At 44.7% G+C, this 26,721-nt stretch overlaps 1 protein-coding gene across 1 annotated transcript in view; it reads right to left on the reverse strand.

The window, feature by feature from the left end:
* CACNA1I (calcium voltage-gated channel subunit alpha1 I) overlaps positions 1-26,721 on the reverse strand; it is a 151,039-nt gene that overhangs the window by 39,076 nt on the left and 85,242 nt on the right. The window contains exons 5-9 of the mRNA XM_053942493.1: positions 13,442-13,601; positions 10,935-11,250; positions 10,229-10,321; positions 4,169-4,478; positions 2,389-2,789 (exon numbers count right to left, since the gene is read on the reverse strand). Of these exons, the coding sequence (XP_053798468.1) occupies positions 2,389-2,789; positions 4,169-4,478; positions 10,229-10,321; positions 10,935-11,250; positions 13,442-13,601 (1,280 nt within the window). The remainder of the gene's footprint in view (positions 1-2,388; positions 2,790-4,168; positions 4,479-10,228; positions 10,322-10,934; positions 11,251-13,441; positions 13,602-26,721) is intronic.

Raw genomic sequence — 26,721 nt, forward strand, 5'->3', positions numbered from 1 at the left:
AAGTTGCTGACACAAGTGAGCTGCCCAGCCAGGTATGTCCCCGGAGAGTGGCTGGGCTTGTGATATCCCATGTACCAGAAAATAAAAGCTCAAGAGCTCTCCACAGACATTAGCTCTGGGTGAGAAGACATCACATGATGAAATAGCTGAAGCAACAGAAGCTTCTTCAGTCATAGGATGGCGTCACCCTGCAAATCACAGATCCTGCTGGGCAGAGGGGCTTTGCTGGATTTTGTTCTGTGAAAATTTGTGCTTTTGGGAGAAAAGACAATAGGAAAAAGAGAAAGAAAGGAGAAATAAGTAGGCAATTAAGCACCAGCCTAAGGTATACTGATGGCATGGTTTGAGAAAAACTTGAGGAGACAAAAGGGAGGTACAAATGTCTGTATGCTTCTGAGTTGACTGCTGACAGAAAAGAACCCAAAATTCATGGTATGGTGTGAAAATGTTTCAGTCTTGTTGTACCAGGATAACAGAATTGAGTACACATTTTGAATAAACAGGCTGCACCACCTTTTTCAGTTATGATCAGTTTGGCAGACAGCTCTTCTGACAGAAACAGCATGCAGGGTCATAAACTTTTCCCAACTACTTATGGATAAAAAGTGATAGTACAATTTTAAGGACTATCATTAAGAACCTGCTATGAGAAACCCCAAGGCTGTAGAGGCAGATCCTACTGTGCTGCAGGCTGTACAAACACAGCAGAGGCATCCTAGAAGGGCTTAAATCTGCACATACAATAGCCAGAACATGAGTGAATTCTCTATCTCCAGCTCAAGTATTCTTCTGTCAAACTATTATTCACGCTGTGTCCATTAAACCAGGATGAACAATGGCTCTCCCTGCTTGGTGATCACATCTTTAAAATACCAGTGGGCAGTTTTCAAATTGTCCTGGGCTCCAGCCCTTAGTCATCTCTCTGCTACGTGATAAATACTTTGCTCTTTTTTATCTATTTCCATGAGTCAACCCCTCCAGCATCTTCTTCATTCTCCTCTCTTCTGGGCTCCTGCCAGTATTTTTCTGGTACTGAAGCAACCAGTGCAGTTTTGAATTCTGGGATCAAATTAAGGTGTCACAGCCTTGTATCAGAAACTAGCTGGGCTTTGAAAATTGGTTTAAAGCTTGATACGTGGGTGGGATCCAGACGTCTGAGGCTTCAAATACTGGCTCAGACACTGTGTTGCCTCAAACAGGGAATTTAAGATACTCTGGGTCTCAAGGTATCTTCATCCTGATACAGCATAGGACAAATCTGAGTGCCTTGCTTGAACTGGGCTCACTGCCTGTCTTTTTGCTGCCTGAGACTGTGCTTAGGACTAGACTTCACCTTGGCTCCAGAGCTTCAATACAGTCAGCGTCTCAGTAGTGCAGCGATCTCTTATTTTGTGATACAGGCAGACACATGGAGTGAATCTTGGCCACATTCAGAGTAGCAGCATAGATCTGAGATGTGGATGTACAGCATGGACTATTCAATGTAAAGTGCAGCAGAGCTACTAACCAGCAATGAAGATCCAAGGTCATGGGCCTGCTTAACCCCCTCTGATGCTGGCGCTGCCCATCACAGTGTAGACACAGTCTCTGTCTCTCAGCTATAAAATAAGGGCACACAATCCCTCTCTATCTCACAAGTCTGTCATTAGGATAAAGTGTACTTTATCCTGAGGCTGACTCAGAGCTGCCTGCAAACTACTGGTGTGAAAGCCAAGCCTGTGTCCACACCTGCTGCTTGTGTCTGACCTATCTATCACTTCTTACTCTCAGGGCAAAGGAAAGGCTCAAGCAGCCTGAGCCCCCAAAACGACTGGAGATTGGAGGTGGTGCCTTTCCTAGCTTTCTTGTATAGATAGAATGTGCTCAGATATCTCTTAATTAAATTGGGAAGGCTAGCAAGCTGATGGATTTGAATTGAGATGCTGGTGAAGTGCCTCTGACATCCCCAGAGGGCACATTAAATTAACCACATAGACTAAGGATTCAGTAAGCTAATGAAGAGAGAAACGAGTGAGAGAGAAGAGGAAGACGGAAGAGACAAGGATGACAGAGAGAGAAGCAGACAGAACGTGGAGACAGGGCAAAAAAGAAAAACAGTGGGATGAATGACCAGGGAGGAGGAAAAGAGAGGTATTGAAAAGAGGTGAGAGGAAAATACATGGAGAGAGAGAAAGAAAGCGATTAAGTGCAGGTATAAGGAAGTAAGAGACCCTGCAAGATCCTGAGGCTTTCTCCAAAGTCACGCTGGGACCATCTGTGCTGCAGTCTGAGGTCCAAATTGCTCAGTCTTTGCCTCCACCAAGTTGCATCAGCTGCTTAGCAAGGCCATAACCCCCAGCAGGAGTGGGGGAGTCCATGCTGCCCACCTTGTGCCTTGAGGTGCTTTACCTGTTCGTGGTGCTCAATGCCCATGCTGATGGTGTTCACTAGGATTGCAATCATGATCCCACGGTTGAAATACTTGCTGTCCACAATCACTCGAAGCTTGACCCTCACTTCTCGCCACATGTCACTGCAGAGCTTCAGCCGTCCTCCTTCTTCCAGCTCCTCCTCCTTCTCCAGCGCTGAGGCGCCCTGGTCTTCTTGGCTGCCCTCTCCCTCCCCCTCACTGGCTCCTCCATCCTCCTGGTCTGAGCCAGCGCTATCCAGGACTGAGAGCCTTCTGGATGCTTCATGCTCTGCCCTATGGCAGCGGGGGCAGTTGGTGGGATCAGAGGTTGCTGTCACAGCGATGGGCTGGACTAAGCCCTGAGGAGGGCGGCCAAGAGAGTTATGCTGCTGGCAAAGCCCTGGAAAGAGAAATGGTGCTGCTTAAAGAAGGAGGATATGAAAAAGACATTCAAAGTGGACACCTGCTTGGCTTCTGGGTATTTAGACAGGGTAACTGGGCTTTTTAGCTGTGAGGACGATTAAACACTGACATATCATCTCAAGGGCAGCAATGGGAGCTGTTGCCATTGGGGGCTCTATGCTGACAGGCTGCGTCTCCAAAACACATGGTACTGTTCAGCTTGCCTGTGATTAGGCTGAACAGGGTTCATGTCCATCAGAGAAAGAACTGCTTTGTCTCATGCAGAAATCATAGCTTGAGACTCACTAGCTTGTATTAAGTGGAACCTGTGGGGAAAAGTGGTCACAAGAGCTGCTTTTGGCCTGAACTGCTACAAGTGGGGTCTGAGAACCCCCAGGCTGAACTGAACTCTCTAAATTAGAGAAACTACATTAGCAAAGCAACTCAAGAAACCACAAGGGGTAACACAGGAACACTTCCTCCTGGCAGTGTGCACTATGAACCAGAGAAATCTAAATTTGTGTTCCTTGATACTCCATTTTAGCCTGGAAGATCAAATGGACACGGGGGGAAATGAAGCAATTAATTCATTAACACAGTGCATGAAGCCCGCAGAAACTTTTCTCCCAGCAAGTAAAGAAAATGAAAGTTTGAGTATGCAAGATATGCTGAAGGAAAATCTGCCTTTTTGGTTGTTAATGGGAGCATAACTTAGGAAGGGCAGGGGCAGGCAGTTAATACTAACTCTATAAAACCATTTTTACAGTGACTTTTCCAGCCAGGAACCCAATTTAAATGATACCTCACGTCTAATTTTACGCAACAGCGTGTTCTGCCATCAAGAGAAATTGTCTCCATCGTCTTTGCATATTAACCAGACTTCTTCAGCATCACTCCTCAGGTTCAGGCAACACCTTATTGCAATTCAACTCTCTTTGCCTCTCTCTTGAGCTCTGGAAGCAACTCACTTTGGGAGGAGAGCTCTGGGAGACCTGCTGTGCCACCAGGTCCAATCCTTTGTCCCACTTTGTTATAGACCCTAATTCTTCTCTCTCCCAAACTGCTAACACCTGGCTATATCAGACATGGAGCCATTTACAAGCCTCAGTGCCTTTGTCTCTTTATGGTCTCTGGATTTCAGATCTGGATTATCCATGTTCCCTGCTGGCCAGCCCTGTTTCATTCCCGTTCTTGCCGGTCACCCTCACCTTGCTGGTCTGGTGTGCTGGCCACAGTGCCACACTCAGTGGCCAGTGTAAATTCTAATTCTGTGCTTTACAGGCTCAGGTCCTTTGGCAAGCTGGCACATGGAGATGCTCTCAGTTACTCTCACATTTCCCCCACTGGCATTTCCAGCTTTACCCACGCAATCCTTACTGTAGTGCCTCTGGCTTTTCCTGTTGCCACCAGGTTTGGCATCGCCGGGCTCCTGCACGTGGCCGTGGCGCCAGCTCTGCACGCTGTTGTACAGCCCAAGGGTGCGGCGCTTGGCCTTGCGCAGGATGTGGCAGACGTACTGGAAGATCTCCTCGTAGCAGTCTCCCGGCTCCATGTAGCTGGCAACGGTGCTGGAGGAGAGGTACCGGGCCCGCTGCTCCTGCATCAGCTGGTGCTCCCGCTGCTTGGTCTCTGAGAACTGCGTGGCGATGACCACCAGGCACAGGTTGATCATGAAGAAAGAGCCCACCTAGCAGCAAAGGAGAAGAAAGGACCAATATCAGCATGAAAAAGAACGTGTGGGAGCAGGAATGTAAGAGGAGAGAGGAAGGGAAAGTGGCTGGAGGCAGAGGAGTGGGAACCAGTCTGCATATGGAAGTTTCGGAGAAAGCCAGGTGTGCATGAGCTTGGTTTTGAGAGCACACTCGACATAATTTCCATGCAGCATTTAAAGCTATGCATTGAAATTCAGGAAACAGGTCCAACTTTCGTCAAGTTTTGGGACTCTTAGCAATCACTTATAAGTTACATACAAAGGGTTTGATGAAAACTGGACTTTATTTTCCTCTCTTCTTTGTGTTAAATAGAAGGTAGGAGACAGAGAACCAGTTTGGTTGATTTCTCCTCTGCTTATTAATTTACCACTGGAAAAATCATGCACTGCCATTTATAGTCTCCACCTCTTGGAAGAAATGTCAGTATTCTCAAATCATTTTAATGACATACTAGTATATGTGGGGCATATTATTGATTTCTACCATTTGCACCTTAATTCTCCAAATAGGGAGATGGGGCTTTCCTGAAATGAGTGAGCTTTTGAAATCAAAAAAGATTTTACAAGGTCAAACAACTTTTAGAAGGACATTGCGTAGTCTGGTAAAACCAGACTTCCTTGCTTATTTTCTATTCTTCTGATACAAGACATATCATATTAGCTCTTCTTTAACTTGTCCTCTGGCCTACATAGGCTTCTCATTTCAAACACAAAAACTGTAAAAAACACACTCCCAATTGCTTAGAAAGAGCATACAAAATGCCCAAGTTCTCCCTGTTCTCCATACAGAAGCCCAAATGTCTACCAGGCTTAATTTAAAACTTGCATGCTCCCTTTAAACCTCAGTTTTCCTATTTATAAAATGGAGCAAGCAATTTTTGTTCTGAGAGTTCTGGGGGCAAAATAAACTCACCCTGTGTTACATATAATGAAATTAGAGATCAATTTCCACCAGGAGATCTATCCATAGATAGATAGATAGAGGCTAAATCCTGGGCTTCAATATGATGAGGATTTCATACATAAAAGGGCTAATAACTACATTCAAAATAATTTTCAAAAGCTATGACACCTTGATTGGTGCCTATTCTTTGCAGAGCTGTGTTAATAGGGCATTGATAAAATGCAGAGATTAAACTCTGAACAAGGAATCTGCATCTGCAGTGCTCTGAAACAGACTCCATGGGGCAGTGCCTGGGAGGAGATTAAGCACCAGCTCAAGATTTCTGCTTCCCCTGGACCTGTGAACATCCCTGCTAAGGGGCATCCTGGCACCAGTTTCTCCTGTATTAACCCACATAGGACCCAGTCTCACCTCACTGTCCCTCCTTTGCAAGCAAACAGCTCTGACAGAGAGTAGGATTCAGTCCTGACCTTGTCTCCACATGTCTCCTCTCCTGTAAAGCTTTTCCAGCAAAGGGGACAGAGCAGGCAAAGGTGCTGATAACTTGACCCCAGTGCTTGTGAATGGAAAAAAGGTTTATTTCAGCAAGTACCTCAGAGCTTGTTATACCTATCCAAGCAGCCTTTCCCTCAGTTCATAGCCCTTACTGCCCCCCTGACCAGCTTGTCCTTCTGGGTGATCCTTTCTCTTGGACACAGGAGCCCTTTGTCCAAAGGGGAGGCGTCCCTGCTAGCATCTCAATGATGCTTTGAAACACAAAGCTCTTTCTAACCAGATTCAACATAAGGACAATAAAGTATCTCAAAATAAAGGGCTTTTTTCCCCCCCCTCCTCCTCTCAGCACCCTTCAAAGCTGTTCTAATTCTGTTTCCCGTCATCACTGAACCCTTCTCTTTCCTTCCCCCATATTTCAGCCTATTTTTCCTTCAGCTTCTGCATGCAGCCTTGAAAATTAAAATAATGCCTCGTTCAGATTCCTTTGCCTTCACCCAACATTTTCCCTAATCTGTGATGTCTTGCATGTTTTATTTTAACTGATGAGCATATTACTGGGAATCCAAATTCTTCTCTGATGCACTCTCCTCAGCAGCATGATACTCACCCGGGCTTTCCCTTTTGGTTATGTCCCTCAGCTGGCACTGAGCGAGGCAGGGCAGGGAGATGGACACCAGCTGCGTGAGCATTTCTGGAACACCACTTCTGACACCGCCCCTTACTCTGCAACCTCCCACAACTCCCAAACAACAAGCAATTAGGGCTTGCAACACCTTCTCTCTAGGCCACAAGAGGAAGAGCTGAGGGCAGAGATGCCCTTACCAGGACCACACTGTCAGCCTAGGGTTGAATCAGGAGTGGGGTTCAGGTTCACATCCCTGAGCCCTGTCCTCACAGGCACCATTTGCTGCCTTCTCCCACCTGATGAACAAAAAAGGGGGGAGTGAGAGGAGTGGATATGGGAACTTCTCCCCAGTCCTTATCCTTTTAGCTAGGAACATCAAACACAAAGCAAATTAGCTTGGTTAATCCTTAAAACCACAGGCAAGTCCATAAACTCTCAGTCTCTGCTGAGCTTGGCACTGCCTCCCAGCTAGGAGAAGGACAGGAAGGGTCCCAGAAGGCTCCTAATTGAGTGATTCATCTCAGCTGGCTGAGCAGAGAGACAGAAAGAGTCAGACATGGAGTCAAAGCATTTGAGAGAAGCAAATGGAGACCCTTGATTCTGAGTCCCAACACAGTGTCCTGAGACTGAGCTGTGCTTTGATAAAGCACATCCTGGCATCATTCGGCCCAAAATTCAAGCCCCATCTCTGCAATATCTAACAAAATCTGACTAGTGCTGCAGATCCTGACTCGTCAATTACTTTTACTGCTTATGCCTGGATATCCAGCTTGCCTTCTGAGGCCCACATGTGTAAGAACAGCGCCCTTCAAGGAGCCTCTGAGTGCTGCAATGCAGATGCCAGTGTAAGAGTTCAGAAGAGCTTGCTCCAGTCCAGGAGCCATAGCAGTGGCCAAGTAGCTGGAGGGGTGACGGAGAGACACCTGGACCTCAGGCAGGAAAACCCAAGTGAAACACTGACTCAAGAGCAGGGAGTAGTCCTTCCTTCATGTCATGTCCATGATCTCTGGTCAAGGGGGAAGCATTTTAAAATCTGCTCAACACATAAAATGCTTTTCCCAGATTGTTCTACAAGGCCATTCAAGAGTGCCATAGTCAGTCAGCACCCTTCCCCTCAGAGAAGCACATCTAAGCAGGATTTCTATCTGTGCTGGGAGTATATCCAGGTGGTGGAGCCTTCTTCCTGCCATATGAGCAGTAGCAGGTAGTGCCCTCATGTAGGTGTCTGCAGATATCATTGTAGGAAAGAAGTCATGGATGAAAGCACAGCTCTAGACAGAAGCTGCAGAGATCCAGCCCCAGAAGAGTAAGTCTGAGCCAAGGCTAGAATGTGTGTGGAAAAGCAAAGAGTCAGGGCTTAAAGTATGACTGTCAGAACAATCCTGCTTAGAAAGCCAGGCCTTCAAAACATGGAGAAGGAGGGAAGGATAAAGTCTGGAAGGGCCATACTTCATGAGACTTAAAGAGGGATCATTATTTCTATATGAAGATTCAGATAGAAAATGCAGCCAAATGATATAAAGTTGGCATTGCTATATGCTGCAAAAGATGCATCACATGCCAAGAACGTAGCAGGAAGGCTAAATACTTCCTTGGCCTAACTCCACCAAAGGTAAAGAAAATATTCCACCTAGAATACAACTCCTTTGTTCTCAGCAGTCCCCCAAGTAACCTGAGATTCATGTTCTCCTGTGTTTGACAGAAATAAACATATATGGCTTCTGCAAATGAGGAGGGAGTGTCTAGAAATGTCAATGACACTCTGCAGTAAAATCTCAGGTGGAGTGTTTAATTGAGGGTTTTAGGTGCCTGCAAATTCAGAGACACAGTTTGAATCACTGTGAATCCACATGACGTGAGCCAGCACTAGAAGGATACTTAGAAACCAAAAATACGCTGTCAGAATTTATGTAGTTTGAAATGTGGGGGGAAGGGCAGTTTCTGGAACTGGCCTACAAAAGACTGGTTATATGTGCCCCAGTGGTTAAACACTGATTCTGCACAGTCCTTCCTGGCTCTGGGAGAGACTGGGGCTGTGGGACATGGAGTAAAGTCTGTGTCTAATTGCATATTCTACAAATTTGGGTATCCTGACTATGCTGCTTGAAGTCAAAATGCAGGTGGGTACTAAATATCTATTGAATTGAGGGGTATATGAACAAAATTATTGGGAAATTATTATTTTCTGAACTCCCAAAAAGTAGTAGATGTCCAGTTTGCCCTTGAGAACAGAGCCTGTGGAAACTCACCCCCATCATTCCATCCTATGCAATCACATCTCTGCATTGTCTCTTTGGGACTGTCCAGTATCAAAGTAAAAACAACATTCCTTACGGTATAGTTCACCTCTGCTGTCCAGGTTCATGCTTCAGCCAACAGGGAGTATGTCATATTCCTGTTTTTATCTCCTTGTCTTTCCCTTGTGAGAATAAAAGGCCATAAGGCAGGGTGCAATCAAGGATATAGTAAGATTTTTTTAAGTTGTCTGACTTGAACAGGCCAATAGATTTTTTTTTCTTTTGGGCCACCCTCCATATGTACAGGCTGCAGAATTTCTCACAGAAATGGATTAAAGTCTGCTTTATTTCAAGTCACTGCATGCCAGCTTGAATGTAAACTAGATCCTGTACTAGGTCAGTCTGTTAGTGGTACTGGGTGACTGCTTCTAGAGATCCTATTTCTTGAAGGGCATGGCCCTATAGGACAAGTGTTGGATGAAGATCAGAGTCCTGGCCAGGTCCATTCATCCAAATGCATGTTGGCCTTGGAAATACACACTGAGGTCCTTACTCAGTGACCTGAAACTGAATTGCATCTACCATGTACAGATTTTATACTTCCCATAATTCATCCTGTCTTTCCATTTCACTCTTGACTTTGGTCCCTCAGGTGAGCAATGTGCAAGAGCCTTCATAAAAAACAAAATCCTTCCTTGTTAGAAACAGGAGATTCCCTCCAAGAAAACACACTTATGCAAGGGAAGCCTGAGGAATGGGGAGGCAATGGCACCATGTTTCTCACCTCTCATCCCAGGTGTTGATAATTAATATCCTTGCAGAAAACCAACCTTCAAACTTCATTTGTATAAATCCACAGGGCTTATAAACTGCTTATTAAGTTCTCATTGCTGACACACTTCTCTCTTTCCATCCCATCATTCACAAGGGATCTCAAACATCCTGTTTATTTCGGACTGCTGACACTTTTGGAGCAGTAGCTCCTTTTCGTTCATGGTGAGGAAGTAATTCAGCATGACAGACACTGAATCTAACAAAATGCAAATCTGAGACTCTGAACCTGATAAACCCAGGTGCTGCCAAAAGCTCCTCACTCAACATGGCTCAAAAATTACTCAAGAGCTTAAACTGTATAGAGTCCTAGTAGAAGGGCAGAGAAAGAATTGGCTTTTAAGTCAACTGGTTTGGGGAATTTACTTTTCAAGAAGATCTGCCAGTGAGAACATCATTCTACACTGGGCACGTACAACTTTAAAAATCAATCTTAAGTATATTTTTGAGTGAAAGCTAATAACTTGGCTGACAACTATATATGTGATCCTGCCTCAGACTCTTGGTGAAAATCAACTAGCCAGATTATTGAGATTTCTAGAAGTTTGCTTCCCCAGTATCTATGTTGACCTAAAACCTGTTTTTTGTCAGCTCTTATCTTGCATTGCTGACATTCATCAAACCTTATACTTACGATTATCAACAAGATAAAGTAGATAAAATTGTAGAAGGAATGGGCATCCATCACATAGTACATGATCTCCACCCACCCTTCCAGTGTGATCACCTGCAAAGTCAAACAAGAGAAACGAGAGAGGTATTCCAGAGCTGACTCCTCAGTGTATAACAAGCAGATACTGGCAGGACGGTTGCAACCCAAGAAAGGTGAGAAACAACAATTCATTTCAACGAAGCCAAATTTCCATTTTGGGAAATCAGCATGGTACTGCTTGGTGACACTGGCATACTGTCAAAGCCTGTGAGATCATTCTAGTCCACAGCAGGAATATTTCATTAAAATAGTTCATTTCCCTGCATCGCAGCAGGGGTTGCTGTGCCCCTTGGACTGGACACCGCGTACAGCCAGAGGAAAAGAAAAAAGGCATGGATTTTAGCTCCCATCTGCAACACGTGCTGGGAATTGAAAAAAAAAAAAAAGATTCCTTTACTATAACTGTCTGGACAGGAGGGAAAACTAGTACAAGCCAGCCTGAAGAGTGGAACTTATTTTGGCAAGCGCATTCATGTGTGCACTGTCTGCCTTACCATGGGAGTTACAAGGCCTTTTACTTTGCGTCTCTGTCACACCCTGCAGAAACTACCACTGGAGCCCAGAAAGACTGAATTTGAAAAACAGAAATATAAGCTTGAGCTTTGTAAGGAGGCTAACTCAGACTTACCTGAAATATCACAATCCAGGCGTACCCGATGTTGTCGAAGTTGATGGCACCCTTGTGCGGGTTGGCGTTGCCTGTGCGGCACACGTTGTAGTACTGGTTCCAGTTCACACACATGCCACTGACATTAAACTCTTGCCGGACTGAATTGTAATAATAATAATCGTCCTTGTCCAAACAACACTCGTGGCCACGCTCCTTCAGTGGGGGTATCTCATGACAGCCCATAATTCCATTGTCTCCTGACAGCGAGCAGATAAAGGGCATCTCATCATCTTCCTCTGGTTGGTAATAAGGGGGCAGGACAATGTCACCTTGTCTGCAAAAGAACCCACAGTCAAATTTCCTGTGACAAAGAGTTTCCTATCTATCAGTGATACTGATGGGGATGGGGGCCCCTGTTCTGACATAGGGACTGCAGTGGGTAGGGGATTTCCAGGTTTCTTGACTCAGGAGAAGGGGAGGAATGAGAGGGCTCCTGAAAACCAGCAAATTTCTGGGGTAAGGCCCCAGTTTTCAGAGCTTTTCCTGCCATCAGATCACCCCAGGCCAAATTGCACAATCTGCTTGCATGGAGATGAAGAAAAGCTGGAATGCAGAGATTTGCAGTCTGATCACTCTCGCCATTAACATCAAAGCTAAATCAGATGCAATGACATTAAGGAAGTTCATCAGGCTTTACTGTAATATGTTCATATATGTAACTGCTGCTGGACATGTTTTATAACATTTGGTAGTGAACCTTCTGTACTTCTAAAAAAAGATCCAGTTCATGCATAATTAACATTGCACAGATAAGCCTTAAAATTTGGAAATGGAAAGATAAAATTGACTTAACCTTAACTTTGACTCCTCCTTGACAGCTGGCATTATGGGTGCAATGTTTTATGACAAGTTCATGTATTTTTTCCAAATAATGCAAGCACATTCCAAATGCATGAATAATTAAAATCATCTATGCTTGCCTAGCTGGAGATGAGCTAATATCAGAAAAAGTGAAAGGTGGAGATACAGAAAAAAAAAAAAAGTATTAAGCTCTATTTGGTATATCCCTTGCAGTGCTAAAATGCACAACTTTCATGTTGTACAAATGCAGACTTTTTTACTAAGTGTCATTGGAAGAGGACAGGTGTTGATGAAAAAGAAAAAGGCTCTGATTGTTAACTAAGCAGGACTAAACTACAAAGGTATGTTGCAACTCATCCTCATCATTGGTGCATGGGCACCTTCAGAACTGATTTCCCTAGTAATGGTCACCCAAATATTTTCTAATATCTGTCATTGTGAAGGCTGTGGCCCCAATTCACTTCCCAGTTATATCAACTCTGCATGGATGTAATTACGCTCATTACAGAAGTGCTACTCCTGATTTACATAAAGGACAATCATCCTAAACAGTAGTTTTACCCCAAGGAATAAATAAACACAGGAAATGCCTGCTTTAAGCAGCTCCTACTCTGCAACTCTGCTGCTGTTCTGCACATTGTATTTTCACACTGTTTTTTTCCAATTTGAGATGCTCCAAAGCTTCATAACTGTTTAATCAGTTTAAACAGATTGACAGCTCTGGGTTTTCTTTAAGCGGTCTACACTGATAGCACGCCTGGGATTAGCATATGGTTTTAAGGAAACATTTTAAAGCCTGAGATCTACTAAAGCCAGAGTCAACAGGAAGAGCTGTGCCCTGAAACTGAGTAATCGGAGAATTCATGGCAGGCAGGAGCTTTTCCACCCCACTGCCTGTGGGAGGAGTAAAGCTGTGCTCTGCAGACTCCCCCCCTGACCCCCCAAATAAATCGCAGATACCTGTAATTGACCCCTGTGTGGCTTCAGGCTCTCTTTGCCAGAACTGTTCCCATGTTTCCCCATGAGTTTTTGGTCCCATTCAAACATTCATTCTTTGCTTTCAGATGCTCTCACTTCTACTAACCCAGCTGTGGGACACCTCTCCCAGCAGCCCTCTATCCCTTCCCCATGGCACTGGCCACACGCAATTCTACTCCCAAAGTTTTTTAGAAATTTCTCAGTGTCCCTCCAAAGGTAATGCACTACTGCTGAAACAGTGACCCTAGCTCCATTTTGGTGGTGTCAAAGATGTTCCTGGATGCATCAGGCAGCACTATAGCTTTCTGTAAGACTCCTGCAAGTGCTGTTTTCTGAAGAGGGAGCAGGTTCAGGATCTTTCAGCAGCATGTTTCAGAGTTTCAGTTCTTTCTGGCTGTAGGAGCACCATCCTGTATTACTAGGCATGGCTGGAAGGGACAGTCATGCTAACATGTGCCTTAATTAAATCCAAGTGAGCCCAGACACCTGCTGTGAAGACAGAAGAAAAACAGCTGTCTTTGCCCACCCTCCCTTTCCACTGCAAGATGTTCCCAACACCCGCACACTATCACCCCACACTTGGAGCCAGTGATACACAGAGAGCCTGGCAGAAAACATGAGCGGGCAGAGGGAAAGAGAAACACCCGCAGAAGGAAGGAAGGAGATGTTGTCTCCCAGTCACTCACACTGTGAAGTTCTCCTCCATGAAGCAGCGGTTGCGGAGCAGCCCAGCCCACAGCTGCACCCCAATGATGCCGAAGATGAAGAAGACAAAGAAGCAGAGAAGAAGGACGTTCCCCAGCATGGGCAAAGTGTCCAGCAGCAGGTTCACAAGGATGCGCATGCCTGCAAGGGGAGAAGAGAACCAGAAGGAGCAAGTGTGGGACACATGGATAGAGAAAGGGAGAGAGGAAGGAAAGGAGAAGAAAAGGAAAGAGGTTTACAAGATAAGCATAAAAAAAGGCAAAAAGCCCCATGAGAATAAAAGCAGAGTGTCAGAAATTAACTACTGTCCAGACCCGGCCAGATTTATGGTTATTGCCCTTTCTTGTCCTAACCTCTACTGACAGGCAGCCAGCAGAGCTGCTGTGATGCTGTGATCTCTTAACCTTAGGCCTCCATCTGCAGCAGAAAAGAAAAGAGAATGAGACTTTTGGTGCCATCAGCTCTCTGACTGACATACCTCCCTCCCCTTTCCCTGCAGAAGGACAACAGAGTGACAACTGTCCCAAAGGGGCATGTCAGCTCAACAGCCCCATTATCCAACTGAAGGTCATCCCAATACAGCAACTGTATCCTGAAGCCTGTGAGACCCACATGGACAGACCAAGACTAGCCTGCCAGTGGGATGAACCTTTTCAGAACATATAAACTGGCATAGATAATTGGGTTTTTTTCTGTGACAGTATCATCAAGAGACAGTCATGAAAATCACTATTTCCTCCCCTGGCTAGTCCTCATGTCCCAGTGGGGCAGGAGCACACAAGTAGCAGTCACAGCCCAAAAGGCTTCCAGCACAGAATCTCTGCCCAGTGCAAATGTTTCAAAAAAAATTTTTTTTTACTCTCTAATTACCTAATGAATTATTTGTGTGGTTTTATTTTCCCCTTGGCTCTTTAACGCACAGCCACGAGTAAGGGTAAACATAGGCCATTTCTCCATGGAGCTAATGGCTTTTCCTCTGCTCTCCAAGGGATGGTGAAAGTCTAGAAATTCTTCTGAGTATCACAGTACTGCCTTTATCCCTGTGCATACCTCACGAAGTTGTCTCTCCTTGTCTCCATGGAGGTCCTCCCCAGATACCTAGAGAGTTCCTTCACTGAAGATGTTCCATGTAGGCCAGCAAATAATTAGCTAATTATGTATTTATAACCAATTCATTGCTTCAGATGGCAGTGGAAGGGGAAAGAGGAGGGGAAGATAAGATTAGGATTCTCTGACAGCCCTTTGAGGCACAAGATAATCTCCCTTGTGTACCCAGCACCAAGTAATTACTGCACAATACTATACATTATGCTCCGTATCTATTCCCCACAGGCTCACCCCACAGAGAGGGGAGGGAAGTGGCACCTGTGGTGGGACAGGCAGGTATGGAATTCACAAACACCGAAGGAAGAGGGAGAAGTGTGCCTGCTGTGGAACAGCAGACTGGTTTAGATTAATAAAGAATGCTTTGGAGACAGAGCAGAGTGGAAGAGACAGAAGTGATATTTACAGGTACGTGATGTGTAGGAAGGAGAAGATGCTTATTGGTGCCTCCATGGGATCATGAAGGATAAGGGATGATAGCAATAGCTCTAAGACCAGGCTGTGGAGCAGTAGTTCAGCCCTGCTGCCTGCCTGTCCAGCTGTGTCACCAGTCACTGCATAAGGCAGCTTCTAGACGAGTACATCAGGGACACAGCTCCAGCCACTCGCTCAGCTGTGCCCTGAGTCACTGACAGCTCTCTGACCTCTCAGCACACCAAGTCCAACAGCACAGCCACTGAGACCTGCTGGGCCCTGGAGAAATGCTCTGGACAGCACTGGGACTTCAAGACCGTGCTCCCTCACTGTAGTGCTACGTGTTCCCAGCATTAATGTTGTGTCACAGAACGAGCTCAGTAGTTCCCATAAACTGTCCTGGCCAGTACATTAGGGAGAGCCAAGTGACGTGGGAAGCTGTGCCAGTAATGCTGCAAGAGGGCATGGTGTTTTTCAGATCAATTGATGCTAGCTCCATTTCAGAGCTGGGTAATGGGAGAGATGAGGCTGCCCTTACGCTGAAATGCAGAACAGAAAAAACAGACATTCCCACCAGAATTTTACAGACAGCATCCTTTTTGGGTCAAAATTTACCAAAATCGATTTTGTCTATGTTCCAAGAGAAAGTAAGTGCAAAACTTGTCTGCCTTTTTCTTGGAAAGATCCTGCTTGCCCATACATTCTCCATCCTGACTCTCAGAGGGATTACTGATGGTACAAGATTATGCTCTCCACAGCTCCAAGATCATACCTATTGCCCCCATGTTAGGCCCTCTGGGGTACGAGGGGCCATGACCCAAGAACTGGCAGGTGGCCCCTGTGGTATCTTTTCCACATCACAAAGAATTTCAACATTAACAGGTTCTAAGTCCAAATTAAACCGGTTTGGTTTTTTTTTTTGTTTTTTTTTTTTTTTTTTTTTAATTTCACAGTTAGACAGATTCATTTCTCTCTTCCCATTGATGTTGACTGTGCATATGAGATTGGCTCTTCAAAAGCAGTAATGCTGAATCTACACCCATCCAAACATTCAAAGATCAGTTGCAATTGCAGGAGAAAGAGGGAGAAAGGCTGAATGGCCTAAGGCCAACAGGTGATGATTTACCATAGAAGCTGGTGGCTAAAATAATGGGGTTTCTAAAGCAATTGCCCGACAGTGGAAATGGGAAGTGCAGCTTTGGGAGTATTCTGATTTGGGGAACTGGGATGCCTCCCTTTTCCAAAGGGCCCTTGCTGGACAAGCTGCCATCCACAGCAACACCTGTGCATCTTGAATGACAAATTCTGAAAGGTGCTGGAAAGCCCATTCTTCATCAAAATCCTGCTGCTGCCTCCTTCCCACCTTCTGCAGCCTCTACCTGCTGCTAAGCCATTTTCCTCTTGCTCTGCCTACAACTCCTCTCTGCCTCTCTGCTGCTCCTCAGCTTATGTGCATACTTTTCCTGGCCTCCCTCCCCACTGCTGCCTTTCCCCACATCCCTGTTTGTCCTTTACCATTGGCAGAGCAGAAGCCGTGCTGGCTCACAGTAAGGAGGGGATATGAAAGGGACAGTGACCTTTTCTGAAGCATCCTTTGTAAAAAAAGGGAACACTGCTCAAGAAGAGAAAGGAAGAGAGGCTGGGCAGTCTGGGGGAAAAGCAAGGAGGGACAGCATTGATGAAACAACATTCAGCAACCAAACTGCCTTCCAGGGCATCAAATATGAAAAGGTTTTGCTCTTCAAGGGAAATAAAAGCAAGAAACATTAAATATTCATGAGTGCCAGGTGTGGGCTCCGAAAGATCTTTTCTCCACTCACTCTGACCAGGAGACCAGGGGAAGGGAGGAAATGAAATGGCCTTGACTGTAGGCATCCAAGGAAAGAAACAATGCTCACATAATGGTTCCCTGCTGCTCACCCATGCCCTTGAGCAAGGGGTAGAGAAGGGTGCTCGATGGTACCTCGAAGGCAGGGCTGCTTCTGTTAAGATATCCCGCAGGAGCAAAGCCACAGGCGTGTTCACCACTCAAACACAGCAGGAGATGGGGGGAAAGTATGTACAGGGATGAGAAATTGTGGGAAGGTGAGAGAAGTGCCCGGCAGTGACCATCAAAGGAAGCACAGGGCTGAGCAAACTCTCTGAGCTCCCTCCGTGGTTCAGAAGAAGTAAATCGTCTGTCTCACCCTGGCGGCACCCAGAGGCCCTTCCTGACAAATTCAGCAGACACTACAATGACCCTAGCTCCCTCCTGACACTTGCCACCAGCCCTGATTAGCCTGGCTATCGCAGCTAAGCGGACTCGTCTGCCTCGTCTGCCGTGTCTGCGCCGGGGGGAGCGCGGCGGCGGCGGGGCCGAGCGGGCAGGGCAGGGCAGGGCAGGGCAGGGCAGGGCTGGGCTGGGCTGGGCAGGGCAGGGCAGGGCAGGGCTGGGCAGGGCTGGGCAGGGCTGGAGGCGAGCCCCGGGCAGCCGAGCCTCCGTGCGGGGAGCTGTGCCCGCCACCGCCACCTCCGGGGCTCAGCAGCGCTGTCACTTCGCCCTCTCCCCGCCTGCCGCCTCCCGAGCGCCAGGACAGCTGAGACGATTCACTCCCTGGTGCTAACCACCCTGTGATACGAACGGGGCACTGGCTGAGGAGGGGGTGAGAAACTCTGTTCTTTCTCACCTCTGAGGCTTTCAATCCACCCCAGCTATGGTGTGAGGGACAAAGCCAATGCATGTGAAGTCAAAAGGAGATAGCAGTTTGAGGCAATCCTTCCCTGGCTTGGGGTAAAGCAGATGGAGAACATAATTCTCAGCACCCATCTCACCTGCATCGTGGACCAAACTACCAATTGTCATTTTAACTGAAACAAAAACAAATCTCCTTCCTGTCAGCACTTGTGACTGTAGCTGGCAGGACATTTTGCAGAATGCAGAAAATGAAGTGTCATTATGTCCCTCAGCCAGGCTGCTTGTCCAAGCGTGCCTTCTTTCCTTCCTCCCCTGCCCCAGGACGCATGGCAGTCCATCCAGCTAGCATGGGGTTGGCAGGATTTTCTGGTGCATGCTCCTTTATGGAAATTTTCAGAACCGAGGCACCATTCCAGCAGAGAGATTGTGCAGAAAGTACACAGAGAGAGACATGTGCACCTTTTTTCCTTTTTTTTTTTTCAATTTTGCAGCCAACCTAGTAGTTAAAATAATCTCAGTTTGTGTGCACAGTGCAAGCTGGTGCTCCAACTTGTGGCCGCCCTCACTGATCTCCTGCTGACCCGAGGCTTAGCTGTCATTTCACACATTGCATTCATAAACATCAGCTCCAACTTGAGCCAAACACTATCAAGAGACACCAGCTGTGGGTCCAACAGCAGACACACTGCCAAGCTGACCTATACTACAACCCACAGCTTCCCTTGCCACACAGATCTTTTCTCTTTGATGCATTCCTCCTAACTGAGGCCTCTTCTGCAAACAACATATGCAAGCTAAAGGAATTCAGCTGGAAGAGCCAGTGTGCAGCTCCAGATGCTTTGTCCTCAAGCTGCAAAGCCAGCCTCACTCGCGCTGCAAACCATCACCACCTGCTTTGCACCAAGGCAAGATAGAGAGCATGTCCAGATGGATGGCCAGACCCAAATTAAATCAACTCTGTGGAAAGACAGGTCCAGTTGACAGTATGAGGTATTGAGAGACCTTAAGCCAGTTCTGCTGCTAAGGAAAAACTGCCCCAGACACACTGGCCTCATTCAGAGAAAAGTAAAGCTTCCCATCGGTCTCTTTGTCAGGTTCTGGGTGCATTTGCAGGACACATTTAGAGCTGGGGGATTAGCATTTGCAGATGGTCAGCATGATCCATAGTTCAGGAGCACTGGTCAGTTCCTCACCAAATCCCCACTCTTGCCTTACTGACAAGCAAAGCCTTTTAGCATCCCTGACTGGCTCAGGCACCTCATCCTAGACAGCCTATTGATGACATAACCTCAAATTATCTTTGTCACTCCCCAGTGTAACCACAGAAGATATCAAAACATGACATTTTCAGCACTTACAAAGCTTCAGCCAGTATGGAGAGCTGTTGTTAATTTTCTCAGGAGCATAGGCATACCAGTCCTCATCTTCATACAATGGCGTCCCTTAGAATACTGAAGTTTAAACATTAAGTGGCCCTAGTCCTTACTTTCAAGGTACTTCTCAGCTTAAGCCTGAGGTAGCCAAAAGAGAGACAAACTCCAGGAAAAAAACTTGTTGGCCAGAGCTTCACCCTGCTGGAACAGAGCTTTCCAGACTAGGTTTAGAGTACACTCATATAAGAGGAAAAAAAATCTCTTTAAGCTTGCTCCAAGGCTCTAGAAACCCTTGGGATCCAAGGATCCAGGGGCTAACACAGACCTCACCTCTTTTTAGTCAGAGAGCAAGCCATGGAGCTGGTCAGGTCATGAGCATGAAAAAGGAAAGTAAGAAGGGAAGAAAAATGCACCACTTAAAACACCTCCCAGCTGACGTTCAGCTAAAACAACCACCGAAAAGAGAGCGCAAATGAAACCAGAGATAAGCTGTTTTCCTTGGAGGGAAGAGGAGCAAATAAACACACAGGCACTGCAGAGCCACAGTGCTCAGCAGGCTGCCAAAGGGGGCTCAGGTGGTGCTGCCAGGTGATATGAAGAAGCAAACTCAGAAGTGAAGCCTCCTAATTGCAGACCTGACCCCATGGTTGTAGGGGCCTCAAGAAAGAGAGCAGAGCAAAATCCAGAGCATTTACCTTGACACCTAAATGCTGACATTTCTGGAAATAGAGTGGCCACAGTCCATGCTTTTCTGTCCTCCAAAAAGAAGGATTCACCCAAGCTCTGCAGCAGGCTGCACCTTATGATGGATGCTGTAAGCCCAGATGAGGTTCACAGATAACAACTGAAAACTCCTCCACAGCAGTCACATTCAGTACGTGCCACCACAACATGGTTGGTAGCCACATAATCCATGACATTAGCAGAAATGGATGCAGGCAAAGGTCCCAGTCAGTAGCCCCCTTCTTCACTGTCTTGCCATTATCCCCTTGCAAGCTTTGGACTGTTAAGCAACCTTGTCTTGGAAAATGATGACAGGTGTCAGATTATTTCTTAGAGAGGTGTCTCTCTGGGGGATTACTGTAATTCTGTTCTTTTTTGTAATACTGAACATCTAATAAGCAACACCTACTACCACCTGCTACAGTAGTTCATTCACTGATCATCTCATTTTTTCCCCATTTATCACTGCAGTGATGACTGCATTCACTTTCGGTGAAGAGTCTATTAAAAACATACAGTGCCAGCTTTTCTTTCAGAATTGCAGGAGCCACCTAACACCAGTGACAAAAGTCAACTCCAGTCCTGTGGCTGCCAGCAACTTGCCTCCATTCTATAAATATCCTTAAATTCTTTACACATCTCTAGTGCTAAGCGGGACAGAATAATGCAAAATATTATGTAAAACAGTATTAATGCAACTTCTGGGTAAGATTTAACAGGGCTAATTTCCTCTTGCTGTCACCAGCATGAATCATGTTTCTTTCTACTGCAGGCAGTGACATGACATTACGTGAACAGGAGAATAGGTCCCAAAATACACAAAGATAGAGAAATTTGAGGTTATGATTGTAAATTTCCTTGCCCACACACACAAAGTTTCATTTGCATTAGTGTAATATGACAGTATAATTCACCTCATAATACACTGTCATTATTGCTCACATTTCCATGGTATCCATTGCTTGATAGGTCCCATGCGACAGATTTTGCAAAACAGCTCAGCTCCCATTTAGGCAGCAAAATACATGGCTGGGCTTTCGTGATTGCTGTGTACACTGGAGGCTGAGCTTGTTTGAACAGGCAGCAGAATTGTCACAATGGGAGCTGTGAGGTACTAAGCGTTTTTTAAAATTCTGGCTCTGCAGGTTCTTCCCCTACAGGAGAAGGGAGAAATAAAGATTCCATCAAAAGTCTTGCTATGACTGGTTTCTGTAATGTTTTGGTTTGGTTTTTTTCAGGCTTGCTTTACTTTCAGTAACACAAATTCTGAAGTGTTGTTACAGACTCTTGTGATTTTTATCATCAGTCTTTGGATGCATGGCAGAAACCTTCAGGTGGGAAATCTTGCTATGACTTAAAAATCTCAGATTACAGCCAAAAAAAATAAAAAAAAGGAGAGAAGGTTTTATTCCCCACTACTATGGGTGAAAAAAAAAAGATATGACTCACAGGTATAAAGGTCTGAAAGCCATAGAAAAAATAAATAACTATAATCTCTGATTGTTCTTCCTTTTTCAACCCCCATGGCTTTAGAGACATCTGAAAAACTTAAAAGCCCTCAATTAGTGACTTTTGAATTCTTGCTAATAATAGTGAAATGAAGTGGACTGGTTCAGAGAAGGAAATATTACTTTCTCCCATGACCTGTGACCACAAAAAATAGAAACTAAGCTATGTATCATACAAAACAAAGCATCTCCACGTCTCTATTTCCTGCATTTCAGTGTTTCCCAGCTCCTTGCCATGATGCTACATTTAAAAAAGGAATATAATTTTCATTATGTTTTCGGGTTTTTCTACAAAATTTACTTTGATTGCCCAGCTAAACACCTGGCAATACATTGCACAGTTGTAATCCACATGAAAAACAGCACTGAGATCAGACAAGAAGTAAATAAAATTGGAGCCTGTTTTCAGTGACTGAAGACTTAAATTAAGTACAGGAAAAAATTGTTTCCTGTGAGTTGTGAGGCACTGGAACATCCAGAGAAATTGTGGATGCCTCATCCTTGGAAGTGTTCAAGGCTAGGCTGAATGGGGCTCTGAGGAACCTGCTCTAGTGGAAGGTGTCCCTGCCCACAGCTGGGGGGGTTGGAATGAGATGATCTTTAAGGTCCCTTCCAACCCAAACCATTCTAGGCTTCTATGAGGGCTTCCTCCAGCACTGCAAAATGTGGGTCTGGTTACAGACCACTTGGTTTGTTAAAAACCTTCAGAGAAGCATTGATTTGCAAACCCATCCAACATATTTGTGAGTCAATGGATTTTCTTTATACTGTCCTTGACTTTGTATCAGTTTTGATTTCCTCCCCCCCACTTTTCTGCATTATCCTACACACAGAGGTGTGTCAGGCCTTTGTGTGCTGTGCCTGGCAAACCCTAACACTTGTCTCCTGTGCATTTCTCTTTCCAGCCCCCCTTCATTTCTGTTCTCATCTCTATTGATCTTCATTCTGCTCTGCTCCCCTTCACACAGTTTCCCTTTATCCTGAGCATGCCTGTCTAATTTAGGGCTTGACTTGATAAAGACCCTTGATAAAGAACTGCACATACAGGATAGTGCAGCTCTGAGTACAATTCCATCTCTTAAGTACACACAGCCTGATCAGGGAATGAACAGGACTTTCTGACCTCTTAACTTTTTTGAATGGGTGCTGTCAGAGAACATCACTCCTGTGCCCTTACTAACCTGCTCAGGCTGTATGTGAATAAATCTGTGTGTATACACATTAGCACATAGTTGAGAGTGTGGTTTGTTTGTCACTGAGGTGTGATAATAAGTATTTACAGAGCACCTCATACAAAGAACTGTGAGTTGGGTAAGTTTAAATATTCAGAAAAATCAACAGTATCTGAGTTTCAGCTATTGCTTCACAAATAAAGCTGAGAGGGGGAACAAATGTACTTCCAAAAGACTCATTTGGAAGAGTACATTTTTGAAAGGGAATCAGTGTTGGAAGAGATGAAGCAAGTCCTCTTGCAAAAACACTGAAGCTTCTGAAGCAAAGACCCCATGGGGGGCACTTGGAAGAGGAATTTCATAATCCGTTTGCATTTCCAACTGCTAGGGCAGGCCTGTGCCTGTCAAATGTGCTTGGTTTTTGTCTGATCTAGCTGTAAATGAGACTGCTTTACAGCCTTATATATCTCAGTCAGAAGCTCATTTCACACACGCTCATCAGTGAAATTAGTTCTTCAAAAACACATTTAGAGAAGTAAATGTCATCACTTTTCCCCCATGCCAAGTGCGGGGTTTGTAGCCAGCTTACTGTGTTTTAGGCACTGTAACAGCGCCAAGCACAGGTACCTTGGTGTGGAATACAGATTTAAAGCAGGCATATACAGGTTAAACATCTGCTTTTCCCATTTCAGCACTCAGATGGTTCAGATTATTTTTATTATGGGACTTTGGTCTAGTGAGATGAGAGCAGAGCTAGGAGTTAGGAGATGTCAGTTGTATTACTGAGTCTGCTGGTGACACTCACTGAGTCCCACTAACCTAGTGTGAAACATAAGAAAGATTAAAAATAACAAGCCATGGTTTATATATTTGAGATCTGTAGAAGAAAAGACAAAAACTCCAGACTATTTGGACCCATGGAACTACTATAATTACAATCATTAATAAAGAAAAATGGAACTAGACCAAGACATTCTTATACACAGCACTTGTACTAGGAAAAAAATGATATTTGATTGAAATAAAAACAGTGCAATAGTTATTAAAGCATTTAGAAAAAAAAAAAAAAAAAGGAGGACAAGAAGAGAGGAAAGCATTCTTATGCTAGAATGGCATGATTAAGGATTTCTGATTTTTAGACTTCTTTGTCAGGACCCAGTATAAGAAAAAGCATTAAATGAAGCAAATCTTCTAAAATTAGGCAGCATAAAGCTGTATTAAAATGGATGGGAAAAGATTATTTTTGTTCTGACTGAAAAAAACACATTTAGAGAAAGCAGAACTTCCCACAAATCTTGAATTTTATTTCCTGCACATCAAATTATAAGCATATATTGTTACTTTTCTAATACCTATAACTCCACATAAATATTACTGTACTTACAGACAGAGTATTAGCACATATATATACTTTCTACTCTGTAAAGTTGCTTTGCAACGGATTCCTTCACTTTCATACAGTGTACCCAGCTGAAGAAATCTGCTTCCAAATGATGAATCAGCTACTAAATTGTAAGTGGAAACTGGAAGACATCAAGCAAAATGCAAGGACTCTTTTTTGCATAAGGTCTATGTGACAAGAAAGAGTAAAATGAAGAAACATTTTCTTTCTTCAATGTCAAAAAAACTTAATAAAAGAAGAGCAAGAAATTCAAATTACCAGAAATGATCACAGATTCACTGCTCAAAAGCAGGCAAAAATAAAACAAAGCCAGCCTCCCCTCCCCAAACCTTGTGCCTTGCCTTGAGAAGAAGCAACAAAAAAAGAGCCAGCACAAAAAGTAATATTTCACCCAGCAACCTGCCACGCAATCACTAAAGGATAACAACAAATGGATGTGGAATTTCACCCCAAGACCAGGACACAGACATGCCCAGAGCAGAAGGCAGCTACCTTGACAGTGACCTGGAGGGTAGTTTTTACTCTTTTCACTGATTCAGTGACTTGCAGGGCTTGTCACACCAACTCATTGCCATGGAATTGAATCACATGGCAATAGGACCAGACCAATCTCTGATTTTTCATTTCCTGCATTTTTAAACATGACCCCAAAAGGCAGAGTTCCTGGGGTTGTAGTCAGGAATGCAAGAACAAGAGGGAATGTTAATGAAGGTGTGGTACATACTGCAAGACCAGGGTGCTTCATGTTTTCTCTAGCACACTCCACAGATGGCATGAGAATGGAGGAATGATCAGGCAGGGCAGAACCCCAGACTGCTTCAGACAGGAAACCTGAAATGGTCAGTAGCACATCCTGCTGAGAACTGCAATAAATGCAGTCAATTGCTCATAACTGGTAGCTAAAGATCAGCTCTAACCCCAAAGGAGGTTTGAAATCCAGAAGTGTCTCCATGTGAGTTCTCAGAATTGTTTGGTTTGGAAGGGATATTGAAGATCATCTACTTCCAACCTCCCTGCCATGGACAAGAACACCTTCTACCAGTCCAGTCCCCCAAAGCCCCATTCAAACTGACCTTGAACACCTCCAGGGATGGGAAAATCCCATTGGAAAATCCCATTTTACTTCCTTTACTTGCACAGTGCCACTTCCTGTGGCAGCAAGTTTTACAGCCTAACTACAAACTGAGTAGAAACTGTCATCCTCAGTGGACATTTACCACCTTTCGGTTACACTGTCCCTTTCTTCTTCTGTCATGACTCAGAGAGGCTTTACATCCTTACATGCATCCTTTATGCCATAGATAATGAGTAAATAGAATTTGACAGCTCTTTGTGGGATATTGTTTCAAAGCCTCAGGAGTGTCACTGTGAGGAAGGGCTTTCAGTAGTTTCATGTTGCAAATGAGCACATGCAAGCAGAATTGAGACGCATCCAATTTGGGAATTTGGGCATTTAAGCTTCAGCCTTGCCCACCTGCTAAGAATATAAAATAAGTTTATTTAACTTTTTCCTCTGCCATGTTGCTACTGTTTCCCTAGAAATTCCTTCTGAATTTCCTCTCTTCTAATTTTCTGTTATTGCCTTTTTCTTTTTCCTCCATGTAGTACAAAATTTCTATCCAACTTCTCCAGAAATTTCTCACATAAGTATGTGGACTTTTCAAACACTGGCAGATTAGTAGAGTTCTTTAGGCACTAAATAATCTACCTGACAGACCACTTGAGCACTCTTCCACTCGTATTCTAATCAGTCAGGTTCCTAATCATTTGGTCTATTCTCCTGATAATAAACTGCCATTATTTAGTCCACAAAGCCAGACTCCCCTGTGGAAATCAGTCCCTACCTGGGTGTCCGTGTGGAAGCCTTTGAAATGCCCAAGGTAAACACTGGGCTCCCCTGTCCCATCACAGCCTTTTGAACGTGGCTGAGTATCTGCCTTTGGGATTAACCACTCCCCACTCCTTGCCTCTCCCCAGACATCTCACACTCACAGCCATGACCTCAATCTCCCCCTACCTCCTCCTGTCCTATTTCCCACTTTCTTTGGTAGCACCTGCAACACCTCCAGCTTGGTATCATCAGTACATCTCACTAATAGACTTTCTCTTGCTTCAGATTAGTAATGAAGAACTTTAAAAAGACATTAAAAAAAGATTTGTGGCCAAAGGTCCCATTAATTATGTTTGTTGTAGCCCACTAGGCACCTTCTTCTAATGCAGCTCATTGCCATTTATCACAAACCTTTGTTTACAGCCTCTTTGCTAGTTTTCAGCCCTCAAGTCAATGCTTCCTCTCCCAGGGAATCCAGTTTCTTTCCTTTTTTTTGGTTTTTTTTTGGGGTTTTTTTTGTTTGTTTTTTGTTTGTTTTGTTTGTTTGTTTGTTTGTTTTGTTTTAATTAATAGCAGGCTGTCTTTCTTCCAAAACAGTCTCTGCATATAACCACAGATTTATGTAGCAAGAAAAATACATAAACGTTTAACCACAGAGTGGAAATTAAAACAGCATCAATTTCACACAGGTGTAGTTCTATACTGATGAAAAGAGCAAACAGGCAGTGTCAGGGCAGGGACAGCCAGGAAAAATTCAATGGCATCTGCTCTGCAAAGGTCAGGAAAGATGCTAGAAAGCATCTCTGGTGCCTCTGCATGGATGGAGCAGGTCAGTTTTGACATGGCTCACACTGTTCCTCCCTGGGCATCTCTGGCTGTTCCAGGAGATAAATAACAATAATAGAAAGCCTTACGTTTCTGCCAGGCAAGCTCTCTTCCTGACCACCTTTGTCCAGCAATTAAAATGGCAGACACCTGTAATTAAAATGTCATTCCAGATGTTTCCATTTGCCTCCAAGGTTAAGTCTACCCTGATAACAGGGATCAGTCTCTCCAAGCA

Source organism: Vidua chalybeata, chromosome 5 (assembly GCF_026979565.1).
Source record: "Vidua chalybeata isolate OUT-0048 chromosome 5, bVidCha1 merged haplotype, whole genome shotgun sequence".
Classification (NCBI taxonomy): Eukaryota; Metazoa; Chordata; class Aves; order Passeriformes; family Viduidae; genus Vidua; species Vidua chalybeata.